The sequence below is a fragment of the Calidris pugnax genome, unplaced genomic scaffold (assembly GCF_001431845.1).
Source record: "Calidris pugnax isolate Ruff unplaced genomic scaffold, ASM143184v1 scaffold100, whole genome shotgun sequence".
Taxonomy (NCBI): domain Eukaryota; kingdom Metazoa; phylum Chordata; class Aves; order Charadriiformes; family Scolopacidae; genus Calidris; species Calidris pugnax.
The window spans coordinates 356954-374775 of record NW_015090826.1 but is presented as its reverse complement, the minus strand read 5'-3'; the positions used below and the strand labels follow the sequence as shown (position 1 = coordinate 374775).

Sequence of the window (17822 nt, the reverse complement as noted above, 5' to 3'; positions counted from 1 at the left end):
CAACCCTTTGGGGGCTTTTCCCTGAAGATAAAGACACAAAATGGGAATTTTTCTTCCGTGAATGATCGTCATTGAGGGGAATGACCCCCATTTTTGAGAAATTCCCCTCCGGGTGCCCGAATCTGGTGTCTAAACCCCTTTTTTTCTTACAGAGACGGAGTTTGCCAAAGGGCTGGTGAAGATCGCGGAGGGGGGACGCAACGCCATCGCCCAACAGGTACCGGCCCCGCTCCCCGAGGAGGAGGAGGAGGAGGGAGGAATTCTCCACCCAGGCTTAAATCCTGGAGAAAATACAGCTCCAAAAAGTTGCCTAAAACTCCCAGGATTGGGCTGGTTTCTTTTTTTTCTTCTATCAGTTTGATGCCACGGAGAGATGATTTGGGGAAATGAGATTGAAGGATGGAGCAGCGAGGAGTCAGGGCTGTGCTGCCCAGAATAAAAGCTCTTGAGTATAGAGAAATAAATAGGGATATAAATGCGAAGGTGGCATCGAGGCGGCCCTGGAATATGCCAAAATGTGGTGTAAATATGTCAAAGAGCTGCTCAGCTGGATCGAAAAGCGTCTGAGCTACGGTGAGGCTGGGCATAAAATGTCCATTTTTGGAGTCCGTACACTCTTTGAGAGCTTTTCTAAAAAAAAAAAATCATAGCTAAGAACAAAATGTCTCAAGCAAAAGTGCAGCAGCAAAACGTTGGCCAAACACCAACCCTTTGGGGGCTTTTCCCTGAAGATAAAGACACAAAATGGGAATTTTTCTTCCGTGAATGATCGTCATTGAGGGGAATGACCCCCATTTTTGAGAAATTCCCCTCCGGGTGCCCGAATCTGGTGTCTAAACCCCTTTTTTTCTTACAGAGACGGAGTTTGCCAAAGGGCTGGTGAAGATCGCGGAGGGGGGACGCAACGCCATCGCCCAACAGGTACCGGCCCCGCTCCCCGAGGAGGAGGAGGAGGAGGGAGGAATTCTCCACCCAGGCTTAAATCCTGGAGAAAATACGGCTCCAAAAAGTTGCCTAAAACTCCCAGGATTGGGCTGGTTCCTTTTTTCTATCGGTTTAACGCCACGGAGAGATGATTTGGGACATGAGATGGAAGGATGGAGCGGTGAGGAGTCAGGGCTGTGCTGCCCAGAAGAAAAGCTCTTGAGTATAGAGAAATATATAGGGATAGAGAGAAATATATAGGGATAGAGAGAAATATATAGGGATAGAGAGAAATATATAGGGATAGAGAGAAATATATAGGGATAGAGAGAAATATATAGGGATAGAGAGAACTGGGAATATAGAGGAAGAAATAGGAATATAGAGAACAGGGAATATGGAGGAATTAATACAGAGGAAGGAATATAGAGGAGGAATAGGAATATAGAGAAATATATAGGAATAAAGAGAAATAGAAATATAGAGGAATAGGAATATAGAGAAATATAGAGGAATAAAGAGAAATAGAAATATAGGAAATAGGAATATAGAGAAATATATAGGAATAAAGAGAAATAGAAATACAGAGAAATAGGAATATAGAGAAATATATAGGAATAAAGAGAAATAGAAATACAGAGAAATAGGAATATAGAGAATTTAACCCATGTAGTCACTCACCTTCCAGTCATCGATCTTGGTCGTAGCTGCCAAAAGCCCTTAAATTTAGGAAATTCGTGGTGATTATCTGTCATTTTATAGTTGATTCTTTTTTTTTGGGGGGGTGTCTGCAGCACAACATGCCCCTCCGGGCGCTCTACACCATGGTCCTGGAACACGACGTCAAGGTTGGGAATTCAGCGGGCGAGACGGTGGGGTTGCTCCAACAGAAGGAATTCTACCAGGTACGGGATGTCCCAACGCCAACGGGGGCATCACAGAGACCCAATGAGGTCATCGACCCTTTTCCGAGGGGGAGGAGGGGAAGGGAGAAGGGAACACGCACCAAGTTTAAGGGAAAAAGAGGCATTTTGGAAATTTTGCCCTCTAATGTCGCACCTTCACGTGTCAGATATTTTTTCCTGCCTGATGAGGAGCTGTTGCCCCCCTAATTATTATTCTTCTGCAGCCTCTCTCAGCCAAGAAGAATGAAATTGAGAAGTGGAGGAAAGAATTCAAAGATCAGTGGACAAAGGAGCAGAAGAGAATGGTAAGAGGCCAAGAGAGGGGTCCGACACGGCTCAAAACGTTGGAAATAAATGTCTATGAACAAGCAGTAACAGGAAGGACATGGAGGTGTTGGAGCAGGGCCAGAGGAAGCCCCGGAGATGTTGGGAGGGCTGGAGCCCCTCTGCTGGTAGTTGGGGCTGAGAGAGTTGGGGGGGTTCAGGCTGGAGAAGAGAAGGCTGCGGGGAGACCTTGGAGCCCCTTCCAGTCCCTCAAGGGGCTCCAGGAGAGATGGGGAGGGAGCAGGGATCAGGGAGGGGAGCCATGGGACCAGGGTGTGACACTGGAAGATGGTGTCCACTTGAACCAAGAAGTCCACTGGAGCCATGATGTCCATGGGAACCAAGTCCTTTGGAGCCATGATGTCCACTTGAACCAAGAAGTCCACTTGAACCATGACGTCCAGTGGAACTGAGAATTCGTTTGGAACCATGATGTCCATTTGAACCATGACGTCCATTGGAACCAAGAAGTCCATGAGAGCTTTTCTAAAAAAAAAAAATCATAGCTAAGAACAAAATGTCTCAAGCAAAAGTGCAGCAGCAAAACGTTGGCCAAACACCAACCCTTTGGGGGCTTTTCCCTGAAGATAAAGACACAAAATGGGAATTTTTCTTCCGTGAATGATCGTCATTGAGGGGAATGACCCCCATTTTTGAGAAATTCCCCTCCGGGTGCCCGAATCTGGTGTCTAAACCCCTTTTTTTCTTACAGAGACGGAGTTTGCCAAAGGGCTGGTGAAGATCGCGGAGGGGGGACGCAACGCCATCGCCCAGCAGGTACCGGCCCCGCTCCCCGAGGAGGAGGAGGAGGAGGAGGAGGGAGGAATTCTCCACCCAGGCTTAAATCCTGGAGAAAATACAGCTCCAAAAAGTTGCCTAAAACTCCCAGGATTGGGCTGGTTCCTTTTTTTTCTTCTATCAGTTTGATGCCACGGAGAGATGATTTGGGGAAATGAGATTGAAGGATGGAGCAGCGAGGAGTCAGGGCTGTGCTGCCCAGAATAAAAGCTCTTGAGTATAGAGAAATAAATAGGGATATAAAGAAATATATAGGGATAGAGAGAAATAAATAGGGATAGAGAGAAATAAATAGGGATAGAGAGAAATAAATAGGGATAGAGAGAAATAAATAGGGATAGAGAGAAATATATAGGGATAGAGAGAAATATATAGGGATAGAGAGAACTGGGAATATAGAGGAAGAAATAGGAATATAGAGAACAGGGAATATGGAGGAATTAATACAGAGGAAGGAATATAGAGGAGGAATAGGAATATAGAGAAATATATAGGAATAAAGAGAAATAGAAATATAGAGGAATAGGAATATAGAGAAATATAGAGGAATAAAGAGAAATAGAAATATAGGAAATAGGAATATAGAGAAATATATAGGAATAAAGAGAAATAGAAATACAGAGAAATAGGAATATAGAGAAATATATAGGAATAAAGAGAAATAGAAATACAGAGAAATAGGAATATAGAGAATTTAACCCATGTAGTCACTCACCTTCCAGTCATCGATCTTGGTCGTAGCTGTCAAAAGCCCTTAAATTTAGGAAATTCGTGGTGATTATCTGTCATTTTATAGTTGATTCCTTTTTTTGGGGGGGTGTCTGCAGCACAACATGCCCCTCCGGGCGCTCTACACCATGGTCCTGGAACACGACATCAAGGTTGGGAATTCAGCGGGCGAGACGGTGGGGTTGCTCCAACAGAAGGAATTCTACCAGGTACGGGATGTCCCAACGCCAACGGGGGCATCACAGAGACCCAATGAGGTCATCGACCCTTTTCCGAGGGGGAGGAGGGGAAGGGAGAAGGGAACACGCACCAAGTTTAAGGGAAAAAGAGGCATTTTGGAAATTTTGCCCTCTAATGTCGCACCTTCACGTGTCAGATATTTTTTCCTGCCTGATGAGGAGCTGTTGCCCCCCTAATTATTATTCTTCTGCAGCCTCTCTCAGCCAAGAAGAATGAAATTGAGAAGTGGAGGAAAGAATTCAAAGATCAGTGGACAAAGGAGCAGAAGAGAATGGTAAGAGGCCAAGAGAGGGGTCCGACACGGCTCAAAACGTTGGAAATAAATGTCTATGAACAAGCAGTAACAGGAAGGACATGGAAGTGTTGGAGCAGGGCCAGAGGAAGCCCCGGAGATGTTGGGAGGGCTGGAGCCCCTCTGCTGGGAGTTGGGGCTGAGAGAGTTGGGGGGGTTCAGGCTGGAGAAGAGAAGGCTGCAGGGAGACCTTGGAGCCCCTTCCAGTCCCTAAAAGGGCTCCAGAAAAGCTGGGGAGGGAGCAGGGATCAGGGAGGGGAGCCATGGGACCAGGGTGTGACACTGGAAGATGGTGTCCACTTGAACCAAGAAGTCCACTGGAGCCATGATGTCCATGGGAACCAAGTCCTTTGGAGCCATGATGTCCACTTGAACCAAGAAGTCCACTTGAACCATGACGTCCAGTGGAACTGAGAATTCGTTTGGAACCATGATGTCCATTTGAACCATGACGTCCATTGGAACCAAGAAGTCCATTGGAGCCATGATGTCCACTTGAACCGATAAGTCCACTGGAATCATGACGTCCGTTGGAGCCATGATGTCCACTGGAACCAAGAAGTCTCCTTTGGAGCCATGATGTCCACTTGAACCATGATGTCCATTGGAACCATGACGTCCATTGGAACCAATAAGTCCTTTGGAGCCATGATGTCCATGGGAACCGAGAAGTCCACTTGAACCATGATGTCCATTGGAACCATGACGTCCATTGGAACCAATAAGTCCTTTGGAGCCATGATGTCCATGGGAACCGAGAAGTCCACTTGAACCATGATGTCCATTGGAGCCATGATGTCCACTTAAACCGAGAAGTCCACTTGAACCATGACGTCCACTGGAACCATGATGTCCACTGGAACCAAGAAGTCTCCTTTGGAGCCATGATGTCCCCTTGAACCGAGAAGTTCACTGGAACCATGATGTCTATTGGAACCAAGAAGTCCTTTGGAGCCATGATGTCCACTTGAACCGAGAAGTCCACTTGAACCATGATGTCCATTGGAACCAAGAAGTCCATTGGAACCAAGAAGTCCATTGGAACCATGACGTCCATTGGAACCAAGAAGTCCTTTGGAGCCATGATGTCCACTTGAACCATGATGTCCATTGGAACCAAGAAACCAGCATTTTCCTTATTAGCAGAGTTACTGCCTCGGCTCGTTCCTCCCACTGCCTCATCGGGCTTCCCAAACCTCTTCCTTCTCCTATTCCAGAACGAATCCTTGTCCTCCCTGCGCAAGTCCCGCCTCCAGTACCTCCAGCGCTGCGAGGAGCTGGAGAAGGCAAAGCACTTGAGCGCCAAAGCCGAGGAGGAATTCCAGAACATGGCCACCACCAACCCCGGCAGCGCCAACAAGCAGCTGGAGAAGCGGCGCCGTTCCTGCGAGGAGGCACAAGCCAAGGTGATGAGCTCCCACCAGGCTACTGGGATTTATTCCCAGTCATCCCAGATGCATCTTCCCACCCGCCCCGGGTTGATTTTATCCTTTTTTCCTCCCTTTCTGGTGACTCACAGCTTCAGGAGGCCGAAGCTTGGTACAAGACGTGCATCAGCGATGCCAACTTTCGACGCCAAGAGCTGGAGAAAGTACGAGCCCGGATCGTCACCCACGTCCGGAAGCTCATTTTCCAAGGGGATGAGGTGCTGACGTGGGTAGGTGTCATCTTAGATATTTCTCCTCTAATCCTTGTTTCAGGGAAGCTGCTCTTTGGGATCACACCTCCAGGTTCTTCACCATTTCCCCATTGAAACACCCTAGAACTGACCATTCTCCAGCAGCAGAAATTTGGGGACCATCCCCAGACTTTGCTTTTCTTCCCGACCCGCTACCAAAAAAATTTCTCACTTTTCAATTACATTTTCACATTTCAATCAAATCCCAAACAAATCACATTTTCAATTATTCCTGCTTTGAGGACACAAATGGCCACAGAATAAATCCAGGGGAGAAAAATCCTAGAAAAAGACACAGTGACAAATATTTTTGAGAAATAGAAATATCAACAAGCAGGGAAAAAAAAAAAGAAAAAAGAGGTCACTGAGTTTGGGTGATGAAAACTGGAAATTTTGAGATCCAGGGCAGGAAAAGGCACCCGGGCTTTGACCAATAATGTTATTTTTCAATTTTTTTTCCCCCCATCAGGTGACTTTACGGATGTTCAAGCAGCGGCAGACGCAGTCAGAACAGATTCCAGTGGGGTACCAGCACCTCTCCGAGGTCTGCAAGCCCTACAAAGCTGGTGAGAAATACCTGGAATTCATTCAGGCTCTGCAGAAGAAAGACATTGACATGGAAGTGTTTGAGTTCGAGCCACTCGCTTACGGAGGGCAGAGGTAAAAAAAATTTAAAAAATATATATATAATGTGGAAAACTTCCATCTGAGCTGAAAGGTCCCAAAACTATTGCCCAGAACAAAAAAAACCCCAAGGGTTAAAACATAGTTATGAAGTCACCATCGTGATTGATACTGAAGGACAGAGCTCAGAGGGTTACAGAGGCCAGTTGGAGGTCTGTGACCAGTGGTGGGCCCCAGGGGTCAGGACTGGGTCCAGTCCTCTTCAGTATATTCATCAATGACCTGGGTGAAGGGATGGAGTGGACCCTCAGCACCTTTGCTGGTGACACCAAACTGGAATGAGCAGGTGACACACCAGAGGATGGGTCATCATGCAGCGAGACCTGGACAGGCTGGAGAGTTGGGCAGAGAGGAACCTGATGAAGTTCCACCAAGGGCAAGTGGAGGTTGCTGCCCCTGGGGAGGAATAACCACCAGGACAGGTTGGGGGTGACCTGCTGGAGAGCAGCTCTGAGGAGAAAGACCTGGGACTCCTGGGGGACAACAGGATGCCCATGAGCCACCAATGGGCCCTGGTGGCCAAGAAGGCCAATGGCATCAAGAAGAGCGTGAGGAGCAGGTGGAGGGAGGGAGGTCATCCTCCCCCTCTGCTCTGCTCTGCCCTGGGGAGGCCCCATCTGGAGCACTGGGACCAGTTGTGGGCTCCCCAGTTCCAGAAGGACAGGGAACTGCTGGAGAGGGTCCAGCAAAGGACTACGAAGATGATGAGGGGCTGGAGCATTTCTCTGCTGAGGAAAGGCTGAGGGACTTGGGGCTTTGGAGTCTGGAGAAGAGAAGACTGAGGGGGGATCTCCTGGCTGGTGGGTGTCAGGAGGATGGGGCCAGGCTTTTTCCAGTGGTGCCCAGTGACAGGACAAGAGGGAACGGGCACAAACTGGGAGATGAGAAGTTCCATCTCAACATGAGGAGGAACTTCTCCATTTTGAGGGTGGCAGAGCCCTGGGAGAGGCTGCCCAGAGACGTGGTGGTGGGGTCTCCATCTCTGGAGACATTCCAACCCCCCTGGATGGGACCCTGTGGGACCTGCTCTGGGTGGAGGTTGGAGGAGATGATCTCCAGAGGTCCCTTCCAACCTCATAGCATCCTGTGATCCCCTGATTGCTAATTATGGAAAAGCCCAGGGCCTCAGATACCAGGACCTTTTCTCTCTGCGTGGTTCTGCTAATGAAGAATCCATCTCTAAGGTGCCTCAGATGATCTCCAGAGGTTCCTCCCAACCTCATAGCATCCTGTGGTCCTCTGATTGCTAATTACTGAAAAGCCCACAGCCTCAGATACCAGGACCTTTTCTTCGCTAACGAAGAACCCATCTCTAAGGTCGTGCTTGGTGCCTCCTGCCGAGGGCAGGACCCACAGCTGGAAAATCAGGGCAGCAGTTCCGTCCCTTCCATCATTTCTGTCCTTTGCCAAAGATTAAGGTCCCTCTTTTCTCCTGTGGGCGCTGCCTGAACTCTAAATTTTCCCTGCGGATAGAAAAGGCAAAATTATATTGAATAAGTTTGTTTTCCTAGATTTGTGCGGGGGTTTTATTATTGTCTCCTGGAAAAATGAGCCAACCCCTATAACCTACCTCCGTCACGCAATTTTTTTCCCTTATTCTTCCCTGTTGGAAAATTTTTTGTGATCCCTTCCAGGTCCCCTCCCAGCAGCAGAAAGAAGGTGCCTTTGAATTTCTCCGGAGCTTCTTCCGCAGCGAGGGATGCGAGCACGCCCGAGGAGATGGCCAGGAGGCAGCTCCCCACCAACGGTGACCAGAGTAGGTTAAATTCCATAAAGATGCCCCAATTTTCCCTCCAGTCCCCGTAGTTTAATTTAGATTATTAGGAAAGAGGTGGGAGAGGGTCTCACCTTCTTTGGGTGGTGTTTAGGACACAGCTCCAACGGGGAGAAAATACTTATGGATTTTCTTGGGAGCTCAGGTTGGACTTGACCCCCAAGTTGAGCGCCCCAGGAGGGCTCAAGATGGTTGGTCATCCCCATGTTGAAGGTTTGGGATGATCTGTCACCGTGTCCTCCTTCTTCAGGTGCCAACAGATCCCTCTGCAGCGACACAGAAAGCCTCGGTGGGAGCTGCGAATCCCGATCCCTGGACTCTCCCAGTTCTAGCCCAGGTGAGAGGTGCAAAAAAACCCCAAAATTCTTGCCTGATATTACCCAAAAAAAACCTAAAAGGGGCATAAAGCCCACACTGACCCACTTTGTGCACCACGAGGATGAGAAGGGCTCTTTATATTTTCTCTCCCCTCTAAGGAAACTCGAATAGGAAGCTGTTGAAGGCTCCATCCACCGGGACCATGTCCTCCTCGGATGATTTCGAAGAGCGAGATTCCCTGCAGACCTTTGAAAATGGTGAGCCACCCGTGGTTTTGTGTTGCAAGGTGGAAGCCGTGCTCACATGTGGCTTCATTTTTCACCTTTTCGTGCCGTTTTTGCAGAAAACGGTTCGTCCCAGCAGCAGTTCAAGAGCATCCCCCTCTCCAGCGCGGCCCAGACCCATCGGCTCAGGAAGCTGCGGGGACCATCCAAGTGCAGGGATTGCGACACCTTCATGGTCAGCGGCTTCGAGTGTGAGGAGGTGAGGGCTGGGAGAGGTGGAAGCCTGGGGTGACCATCGTCCCGCTGAAGGTCTACAGGAACAAGGGGTCCCCCTCTGCAAAATTCAGTGGTTTTCCCTTCCTCTGCGTTACACCAAAGCCCATTTTTCTTTGAGTGACCCTCACTCGCCCGCAACAACCCTCTTGGGGTTGGTGGGACGTTGGTTGGTGGGACGTTGGTTGGTGGTTGAGGGAAGAGGAGTCCTCCTCCGTGTTCAGCCATCGCTGTGATGCTGGACCACAACCAGAGTGTGACTCAGGCAGGTTCTGCCCTTCCAGTGCTGCCTGACCTGCCACAAGAAGTGCCTCGAGAACCTCCTCATCACCTGCGGCCACAAGAAGCTGCCCAACCGAGCACCCCTTTTCGGCATCGACTTCACGCAGGTTCCTCGAGACTTCCCGGAGGAAGTTCCCTTCGTTGTGGTGAAATGCACCTCGGAAATCGAAGCCCGTGCCCTCGGGGTGCAGGTGAGTGGGGAGTTATTCTTCTCTGGGTCTTCTCCATCTCTCCAAACCTCCTCCTCACCTCTCTCCCACCTTTCAGGGAATCTATCGGATAAGCGGATCCAAAGCCCGGGTGGAAAAGCTGTGCCAAGCGTTTGAGAACGGCCGGAGCCTGGTGGAGCTCTCCGAGCATTCCCCCCACGACATCACTGGTGTCCTGAAGCATTTCCTGAAGGAAGTGGGTACCAAACCTCAGCTGAGCACGTTCCTCGGGGTCGGATCAGCAGGATGAAGTAACATGGGGTGTCTTCCTCCCCTCTCGTTGCAGCTTTCGGCGCCGGTGCTGCTGTCCCACCTCTACAACGACCTCATTGCGCTCGCCAAAGATCTGCAAAAACCCGGGGAGGAGAAGGTGGATTGTGGGGGCTTCCCTTCGGATCCCATCCAGAGCATGAAGGACTTGTTGAGCAAACTGCCTGGAAGCAACTACAACACTCTGCGGCACCTCATCGCACACCTCTACCGGTGAGGAGCGCGATGGTTGTCCTGATGGTTAGGGACAGGTCCAACCACGGGACACCATCGAGTCATAGACTGGTTTGGGTTGAAGGAACCTTTAAAAGCCATTTACTCCACCTCCTGCCCTGGGCAGGGACACCTCCCACCAGAGCAGGTTGCTCCAAGCTCCATCCGACCTGGCCTTGAGCTCCTCCAGGGATAGAGCAGCCATATCTTCTCTGGGCAACCTGGGCCAGGGTCTCACCACCCTCACAGCAATGAAGTTCTTCCCCAGATCTCATCTCATTCTCCCCTTTTTCAGCTTAAAACCCTTCCCCCTCATCCCTTCATTGATTGTGTGACCCCGAGCAGATCCCATGGGGTCCCATCCAACGCGGGATTTGAATGTCTCCAGAGATGGAGACCCCACCACCTCTCTGGGCAGCCTCTCCCAGGGCTCTGCCACCCTCAAAGTCAAGAAGTTCCTCCTCATGTTGAGATGGAACTTCTTACGTCCCAGTTTGTGCCCGTTCCCTCTTGTCCTGTCACTGGGCACCACTGGAAAAAGCCTGGCTCCATCCTCCTGACGCCCACCAGCCATGAGATCCCCCCTCAGCCTTCTCTTCTCCAGACTCCAAAGCCCCAAGTCCCTCAGCCCTTCCTTATCACAGAGATGCTCCAGCCCCTCCTCATCTTCATAGCCCTTTGCTGGACCCTCTCCAGCAGTTCCCTGTCCTTCTGGAACTGGGGAGCCCAGAACTGGTCCCAGTGCTCCAGATGGGGCCTCCCAGCACAGAACAGAGCAGAGGGGGGAGGATAACCTCCCTCCAGGTTCTCCACTCTCTTCCTGATGCCCCCCAGGATGCCATTGGCCTTCTTGGCCACCAGGGCCCGTTGGTGGCTCATGGGCATCCTGTTGTCAACAGGATGGGGAGAAATTGGGGTTTGGGGAGAGCTGGGAAGCCTCTAACGGTCCCATTTCCCTCCCCCAGGGTGGCAGAGAAGTACGAAGAGAACAAGATGTCCCCAAACAACCTGGGCATAGTGTTTGGGCCAACCCTCATCCGGCCGGGCTCGGGGAGCGACGTCTCCATGTCCTGCCTCGTCGACTCCGGGTATCAAGCCCAGATCGTGGAATTCCTCATCCAGAACTACGAGCGGGTCTTTGGGATGGACGACCTTCCTCCCTCCTTATCCCTCGGCTGCGAAAACCCCTCGCAAGAAACGACACCAGAAAAGGATGAAGGACCTCAAAGCCCAAACACAAGCCAGAGTTTAACGTTAGAGGTAGAGCTCCTGGGTTTCACTCACCCTGGTGTGGGGACAGGACGGTAGGATGGCAATTAAAGAAAAAAAAAACCTCTTTTTCCACGAATAATGAAAATTTCCTGCCTACGGTAGGATGGCAATTAAAGAAAAAAAAAAAACACCTCTTTTTCCACGAATAATGAAAGTTTCCTGCCGAGAGGGTTATTCCCAGAGGAAGGGGCAGGGAGCCTGCTGCACGTGGAAGGGGAGAACCAGAAAAATAGATAAAATTCTAAGCTGTGGATCATTCAGCAGCTTCTTGGAGCCCTCTGGATGGAGGTTTTGCTCCAGGTTTTAGATCCCAGCCCTCCTGAAAACTTCTACCCACAAATGGGCAGAGCATCCCTCAGCTGGACCCACGGAGGGAGTTTTTCCCCCCCTTTTTCACAGTGGTTTGATGAGGAAGAGGGAATTCCTTTCCTCAGGTTAAGCCAAAGGGAGTGAGATCTGAGTCCAGGGATTCTCTGCCTCCTCCTTTTGAGTCACGGGTGCTTGTGGCACCACTGTGGGTCTGCTGTGGGACCACGTCCACACCTGACACCCGGTGACGCCGCTTCCTCCGTGCGTCCAGCTCCCCGAGGGAGCAGGAATCAGAATAACTGCGACTAAAATGGAAATAAAATCAGCAGAGTAGCCACAAATTCACTCCTCGGGGGCAAAAAACCTCCAGGATCAAGAATCCCTCAATGGAAATAAAATCAGCAGAGTAGCCACAATTCACTCCTAAGGGGCAAAAAACCTCCAGGAGCAAGAATCCCTTGCAGAAAGCACTTTCAGACACACACAACTATTGCCTTTGAGTGTTTTCAAAGCCTTTTTTTTTCACCTGTTTCTGCACAGAAGGTGTCACAACTATTGCCTTTGAGTGTTTTCAAAGCCTTTTTTTAACCTGTTTCTGCACAGAAGGTGTCGCAAACCCACAAAAAGGGGGGTTGCTCCTAAGGGCACTCTTGTTTTGCCATAAATAATGGCAAAGTGACCTGATCCTTGTGCAATTTCACACCAGATCCATCCCAGCTGTGACCCCCGGGTCCTTCCCTCATCCTCCCCCTTTGAGTTTGACGATAATTACTGTGGATAATTAAACTTTCCCCTTTTTTGCTCCCAAACGGGCTACTTGAGTGTCCCGTGGGATGTGGGGAATCGGTCTCAGCCCACAGCTGCTTTCTGGGGTGTTTTGGGGCATTTATGGCACAGATGTTGGAGCTGGCAGGTCTTGACTGATGATTTTTCTCTTGTGTCACCTTCCACAAGCTCCCTCCCCATCCCCCCTGGAGTTACAGGCAGTCTAAGAGAAGCAAAGGCATTTTCAGCTCAAGTGGTCGCCCCCTCTAACAGGATTTGGGGTGAAGTGGGAGCTGACAGACGAAGAGTCTTGTATAAACACCCGTGGGTTTTTCTTTTTCCCCCCACAAGCAGGGTTTAAACGTGGACTCTGCCTCGGAGAACTCCTCTTCCAGGGAAGCCATCAGCGAGCCGGATCCGGAGGGATCCCCATCCAGCGTGGAGGCCCCAGGTAAATAAAGCAGGATGGGGTTAGAGGTTGGGGGGTGTCCTCTTTGAGAGTTTCACACCTCCCACCCCACTTTGCATCACGCAACCGGCACCAAAACCCTTTTCCTGCTCTTCTCAGGAAGGTTTTTCCCCCGCTACTCCCTCAGCTCCCAACCCCACTCACCCAACTTTAACGTCCCCAGGAGGGCTTTAAGAATAGAAGCCCAATTCACATCTTCTGCCTCTTTTGAGGGTGGATCTTGATGAATTAATGAGGTTAATTCCACCTCAGAGGGAGGCGGTTGTTAAATGCTGGAGGTTTCAGCATCCTTTCTAACCAGAAAAGAAGTTCAAAATGGTTTGTGGTAATAACTTTGTCTCGCTGTTCTAAGATAAATAAATAAATTAGATAATTATATTTTTTTTTTGTCCAGAGCTGGAGGAGCTGGAGGACCCCGTGCAGGAGAAGACAGACAGCGACTCGGAGGTGGCCCCGGGGGCCCAGCCCCGTTGCCATTTCAGCCGCCAGCCCGCAAAATACATCCGAGCCCAGGCGAAAACCAAGCCAGTCATTCCCAAATCTTCCAGCTTGCCCTTGAGGGCCACCACTGTGTTAGCCAACGTGGCCACGGAGGCTGGGGTAGAAGGTAACCCCACCGACGGCGGCTCCACCACCAAGGAGGTGATGGAGGAGAGCGGCTGGAGCAGGGATGGCTCCAGTGAGGCCATCAGGCAGCGCCCGGCGGGGAGGCAGCAGCTCAAACGTTTTGAGATGACGCAAGAAACCGCCAGGATCATCTCAAAGTTTAAGGTTGAAGAAGCCTCCACCACCCCTGAGCCTCCCCCGGAGAGCGCGGGGTCAACGGAGAAAGCAGAGGAGGAAAACCCAGGGACGTACCTCTAGGAAAAACCCTGAAGAATAAAAAAAATCAGAGCCAGAAAGGGAGAGAGGACTGAAATCCCAACAAAGAACAACCACGGGGTGAAAATACCATCCTATTTGGGATTTTCCACACAGGCTGGAGAACAGGCTGCTGTGAATCACCTGGCAGGCTTCAGGCTCAACCTGGATTTGCTTTTTATTCCTTCAAAACTCCAGATGAGGGATAAGGAGCAAAACTCAATGGTGGTCTCTCTCTCTCTGGAATGTGCCCCGCTCAGCGTGAAGGACAACGTGAGAAGTAGAGGAAACACAGATGGAGAGATGTAGCCAGGAAGGAGGCGACTCCAATATCGGGCACAAAACGTCCCCAAATGGTCATTTTTCCAGCAGCTGCAACAAGCACTGATTTTTATCATTTTATTTCATGAGGGTTTTGGGTGTAACTCAGTTTTTGAATGTCATAGACCAGGGTACGTGGGCGAAGCTTGGGTGCTCTGGGTCCTTCAGTGGGAACATCCACTCACTCACCAGCACAGAGTCATTCTGGAATGGGGAAAGACACCAAGTTGGACCCATTTCTCCAGAACACGGGTTCTGTTTCCCTCAAAACACGTTGAACTTCTGCAATTCTTCCACACAAAGCTGCTGCTGCCACCATGAAGGCAAAGGAGGTGGTTTTCTGGGGTCTAAAACCAGATTTCTCCGACTTGATGGGTCTCCATCTCGCCTTCACGTGGGTGACCCCTTTCTGCCTCCCTGCAGTGGGTTTTTCCTTCCACTGGGTTTTTAAACCCAGGAAAGGGAGGTCTATTCTGCCCTGGGGAGGTCCCATCTGGAGCACTGGGACCAGTTCTGGGCTCCCCAGTTCCAGAAGGACAAGGAGGGTCCAGCAAAGGGCTACGAAGATGTTGAGGGGCTGGAGCATCTCTCTGCTGAGGAAAGGCTGAGGGACTTGGGGCTTTGGAGTCTGGAGAAGAGAAGACTGAGGGGGGATCTGATCAACTCCTTTAAGGGTGGGTGTCAGGAGGATGAGGCCAGGCTTTTTCCAGTGGTGCCCAGTGACAGGACAAGAGGGAACGGGCACAAACTGGGACATGAGAAGTTCCATCTCAACGTGAGGAGGAACTTCTTGACTTTGAGGGTGGCAGAGCCCTGGAAGAGGCTGCCCAGAGAGGTGGGGGAGTCTCCATCTCTGGAGACATTCAAACTCCCCCTGGATGGGACCCTGTGGGACCTGCTCTGGATGGGGGTTGGAGGAGATGATCTCCAGAAGGTCCCTTCCAACCCATAGCATTCTGTAATTCTGTGCCTCTGTCCTGCAGTGCCATCTCCTGACGCTTGCCTGCTCCGTGGTGGAGGACGGGCAGCGTTCACCCATTTCCTTGGTGCCAGGTTGGGTGTAGGGCATGAAATTCAGCTCACAACATCAAAACTCCTGCTTTGGGGCAGATTTCAGCTGTTCCCACCTTCCAAAAAGGACACTAGGAGAACCGAGCGCTAAAAGAAAACATTCCTCTCTCCCCAAGCAGCTCAGGAGGTAAAACAACCCACTTCACAAATTCCTTTTGTCTCATCAAAAAGACCGTTGAGAAACCAGGAGCAAAACATTGAGCCATAAAAGAAATTCTAAGGTTCTGTTCTCAATATTTGTACAGTTTGGGGCTAAAGAGAGTTTTTTGTCTCTGGAGCAATGTATATTTGTGAATACAGCGCTTTGAATTCTTGAATACTAAGTTATCTTTTACCCCTGTAATAAATTACTGAGTGTTTTATTATAAGCTTATCCTGTATTTGTTTAAGGTGAATAGGGAAGCCTTAAGTAAACACTTACAGGGCTATTATGAACCCAACCGAGTGACTCAGGTCTCCGGAAAACAAAGGTTAACGCTCGCCCACAAGAATTTACAGTTTGAGGAACTGGCAGAGCTGGAAAAATATCCCTGGCAAAATACCCTCCTTTCCTTTCCCTGCTGCACACTGAAATAGTTAAAGTTTCATTTGTTCTACAGAAAAGGAAGATATAGGGGTTTGGGCTGTAGGATTCCTCCCACCCAACCCTGCCCTCCCCTTCTCCTTCAGGAGTCCGATATAAATATATATATATAAAAAAACAGCCTTTATAAGAAAAATTGCTGGTTCTTACCTTATAAAGTGTAATTTTCTGAGGGCAGGAGCTGCCAAAGTGACATTCCCGAATCCAAGCCACATAGGGAAGGGTCCTCAATGTCTCTCCTGCTGCTGGGGAGGGGGATTTTCTACCATCCCCAGCTCGGAAACGAAGACTCTGAAATTAAGGAGAATCCTGTCAGGGAGGGGAGAAACATTTCCTCGGCTCCTCCCAGCTCCTTGGGGCTGAACCTTCTATATTTATAAATAATATCCTATTTTCACTTTACCTGCCTGACCCCCAGCTCAGAGCCCCACCAAGGAGAACAACAACATTATCCGTCTAATTAATTGAAATATAAACCCAGAGCAACCCTCCCAAGAAGCCTTTTCTCAGTCATTTTTCCAGCAGCTGCAACAAGCACTGATTTTTATCATTTTATTTCATGAGGGTTTTGGGTGTAACTCAGTTTTTGAATGTCATAGACCAGGGTACGTGGGCGAAGCTTGGGTGCTCTGGGTCCTTCAGTGGGAACATCCACTCACTCACCAGCACAGAGTCATTCTGGAATGGGGAAAGACACCAAGTTGGACCCATTTCTCCAGAACACGGGTTCTGTTTCCCTCAAAACACGTTGAACTTCTGCAATTCTTCCACACAAAGCTGCTGCTGCCACCATGAAGGCAAAGGAGGTGGTTTTCTGGGGTCTAAAACCAGATTTCTCCGACTTGATGGGTCTCCATCTCGCCTTCACGTGGGTGACCCCTTTCTGCCTCCCTGCAGTGGGTTTTTCCTTCCACTGGGTTTTTAAACCCAGGAAAGGGAGGTCTATTCTGCCCTGGGGAGGTCCCATCTGGAGCACTGGGACCAGTTCTGGGCTCCCCAGTTCCAGAAGGACAAGGAGGGTCCAGCAAAGGGCTACGAAGATGTTGAGGGGCTGGAGCATCTCTCTGCTGAGGAAAGGCTGAGGGACTTGGGGCTTTGGAGTCTGGAGAAGAGAAGACTGAGGGGGGATCTGATCAACTCCTTTAAGGGTGGGTGTCAGGAGGATGAGGCCAGGCTTTTTCCAGTGGTGCCCAGTGACAGGACAAGAGGGAACGGGCACAAACTGGGACATGAGAAGTTCCATCTCAACGTGAGGAGGAACTTCTTGACTTTGAGGGTGGCAGAGCCCTGGAAGAGGCTGCCCAGAGAGGTGGGGGAGTCTCCATCTCTGGAGACATTCAAACTCCCCCTGGATGGGACCCTGTGGGACCTGCTCTGGATGGGGGTTGGAGGAGATGATCTCCAGAAGGTCCCTTCCAACCCATAGCATTCTGTAATTCTGTGCCTCTGTCCTGCAGTGCCATCTCCTGACGCTTGCCTGCTCCGTGGTGGAGGACGGGCAGCGTTCACCCATTTCCTTGGTGCCAGGTTGGGTGTAGGGCATGAAATTCAGCTCACAACATCAAAACTCCTGCTTTGGGGCAGATTTCAGCTGTTCCCACCTTCCAAAAAGGACACTAGGAGAACCGAGCGCTAAAAGAAAACATTCCTCTCTCCCCAAGCAGCTCAGGAGGTAAAACAACCCACTTCACAAATTCCTTTTGTCTCATCAAAAAGACCGTTGAGAAACCAGGAGCAAAACATTGAGCCATAAAAGAAATTCTAAGGTTCTGTTCTCAATATTTGTACAGTTCGGGGCTAAAGAGAGTTTTTTGTCTCTGGAGCAATGTATATTTGTGAATACAGCGCTTTGAATTCTTGAATACTAAGTTATCTTTTACCCCTGTAATAAATTACTGAGTGTTTTATTATAAGCTTATCCTGTATTTGTTTAAGGTGAATAGGGAAGCCTTAAGTAAACACTTACAGGGCTATTATGAACCCAACCGAGTGACTCAGGTCTCCGGAAAACAAAGGTTAACGCTCGCCCACAAG

General features: G+C 49.9%; 1 protein-coding gene across 1 annotated transcript in view; it reads left to right on the top strand.

Annotated features, from left to right (window-relative positions):
* Nucleotides 1–14635, top strand: part of GMIP (GEM interacting protein) — a 30279-nt gene extending 15644 nt beyond the window's left edge. Inside the window, exons 7-22 of the mRNA XM_014940190.1 lie at nucleotides 153–217; nucleotides 3779–3889; nucleotides 4114–4194; nucleotides 5430–5618; nucleotides 5732–5869; nucleotides 6360–6550; nucleotides 8209–8330; nucleotides 8599–8685; nucleotides 8825–8923; nucleotides 9010–9149; nucleotides 9448–9636; nucleotides 9713–9850; nucleotides 9941–10137; nucleotides 11103–11397; nucleotides 12835–12934; nucleotides 13347–14635. Coding sequence (XP_014795676.1) covers nucleotides 153–217; nucleotides 3779–3889; nucleotides 4114–4194; nucleotides 5430–5618; nucleotides 5732–5869; nucleotides 6360–6550; nucleotides 8209–8330; nucleotides 8599–8685; nucleotides 8825–8923; nucleotides 9010–9149; nucleotides 9448–9636; nucleotides 9713–9850; nucleotides 9941–10137; nucleotides 11103–11397; nucleotides 12835–12934; nucleotides 13347–13816 — 2612 coding nt within the window. The 3' untranslated portion in view covers nucleotides 13817–14635. The remainder of the gene's footprint in view (nucleotides 1–152; nucleotides 218–3778; nucleotides 3890–4113; nucleotides 4195–5429; nucleotides 5619–5731; nucleotides 5870–6359; nucleotides 6551–8208; nucleotides 8331–8598; nucleotides 8686–8824; nucleotides 8924–9009; nucleotides 9150–9447; nucleotides 9637–9712; nucleotides 9851–9940; nucleotides 10138–11102; nucleotides 11398–12834; nucleotides 12935–13346) is intronic.
* Nucleotides 14636–17822: the final 3187 nt, after the last annotated feature.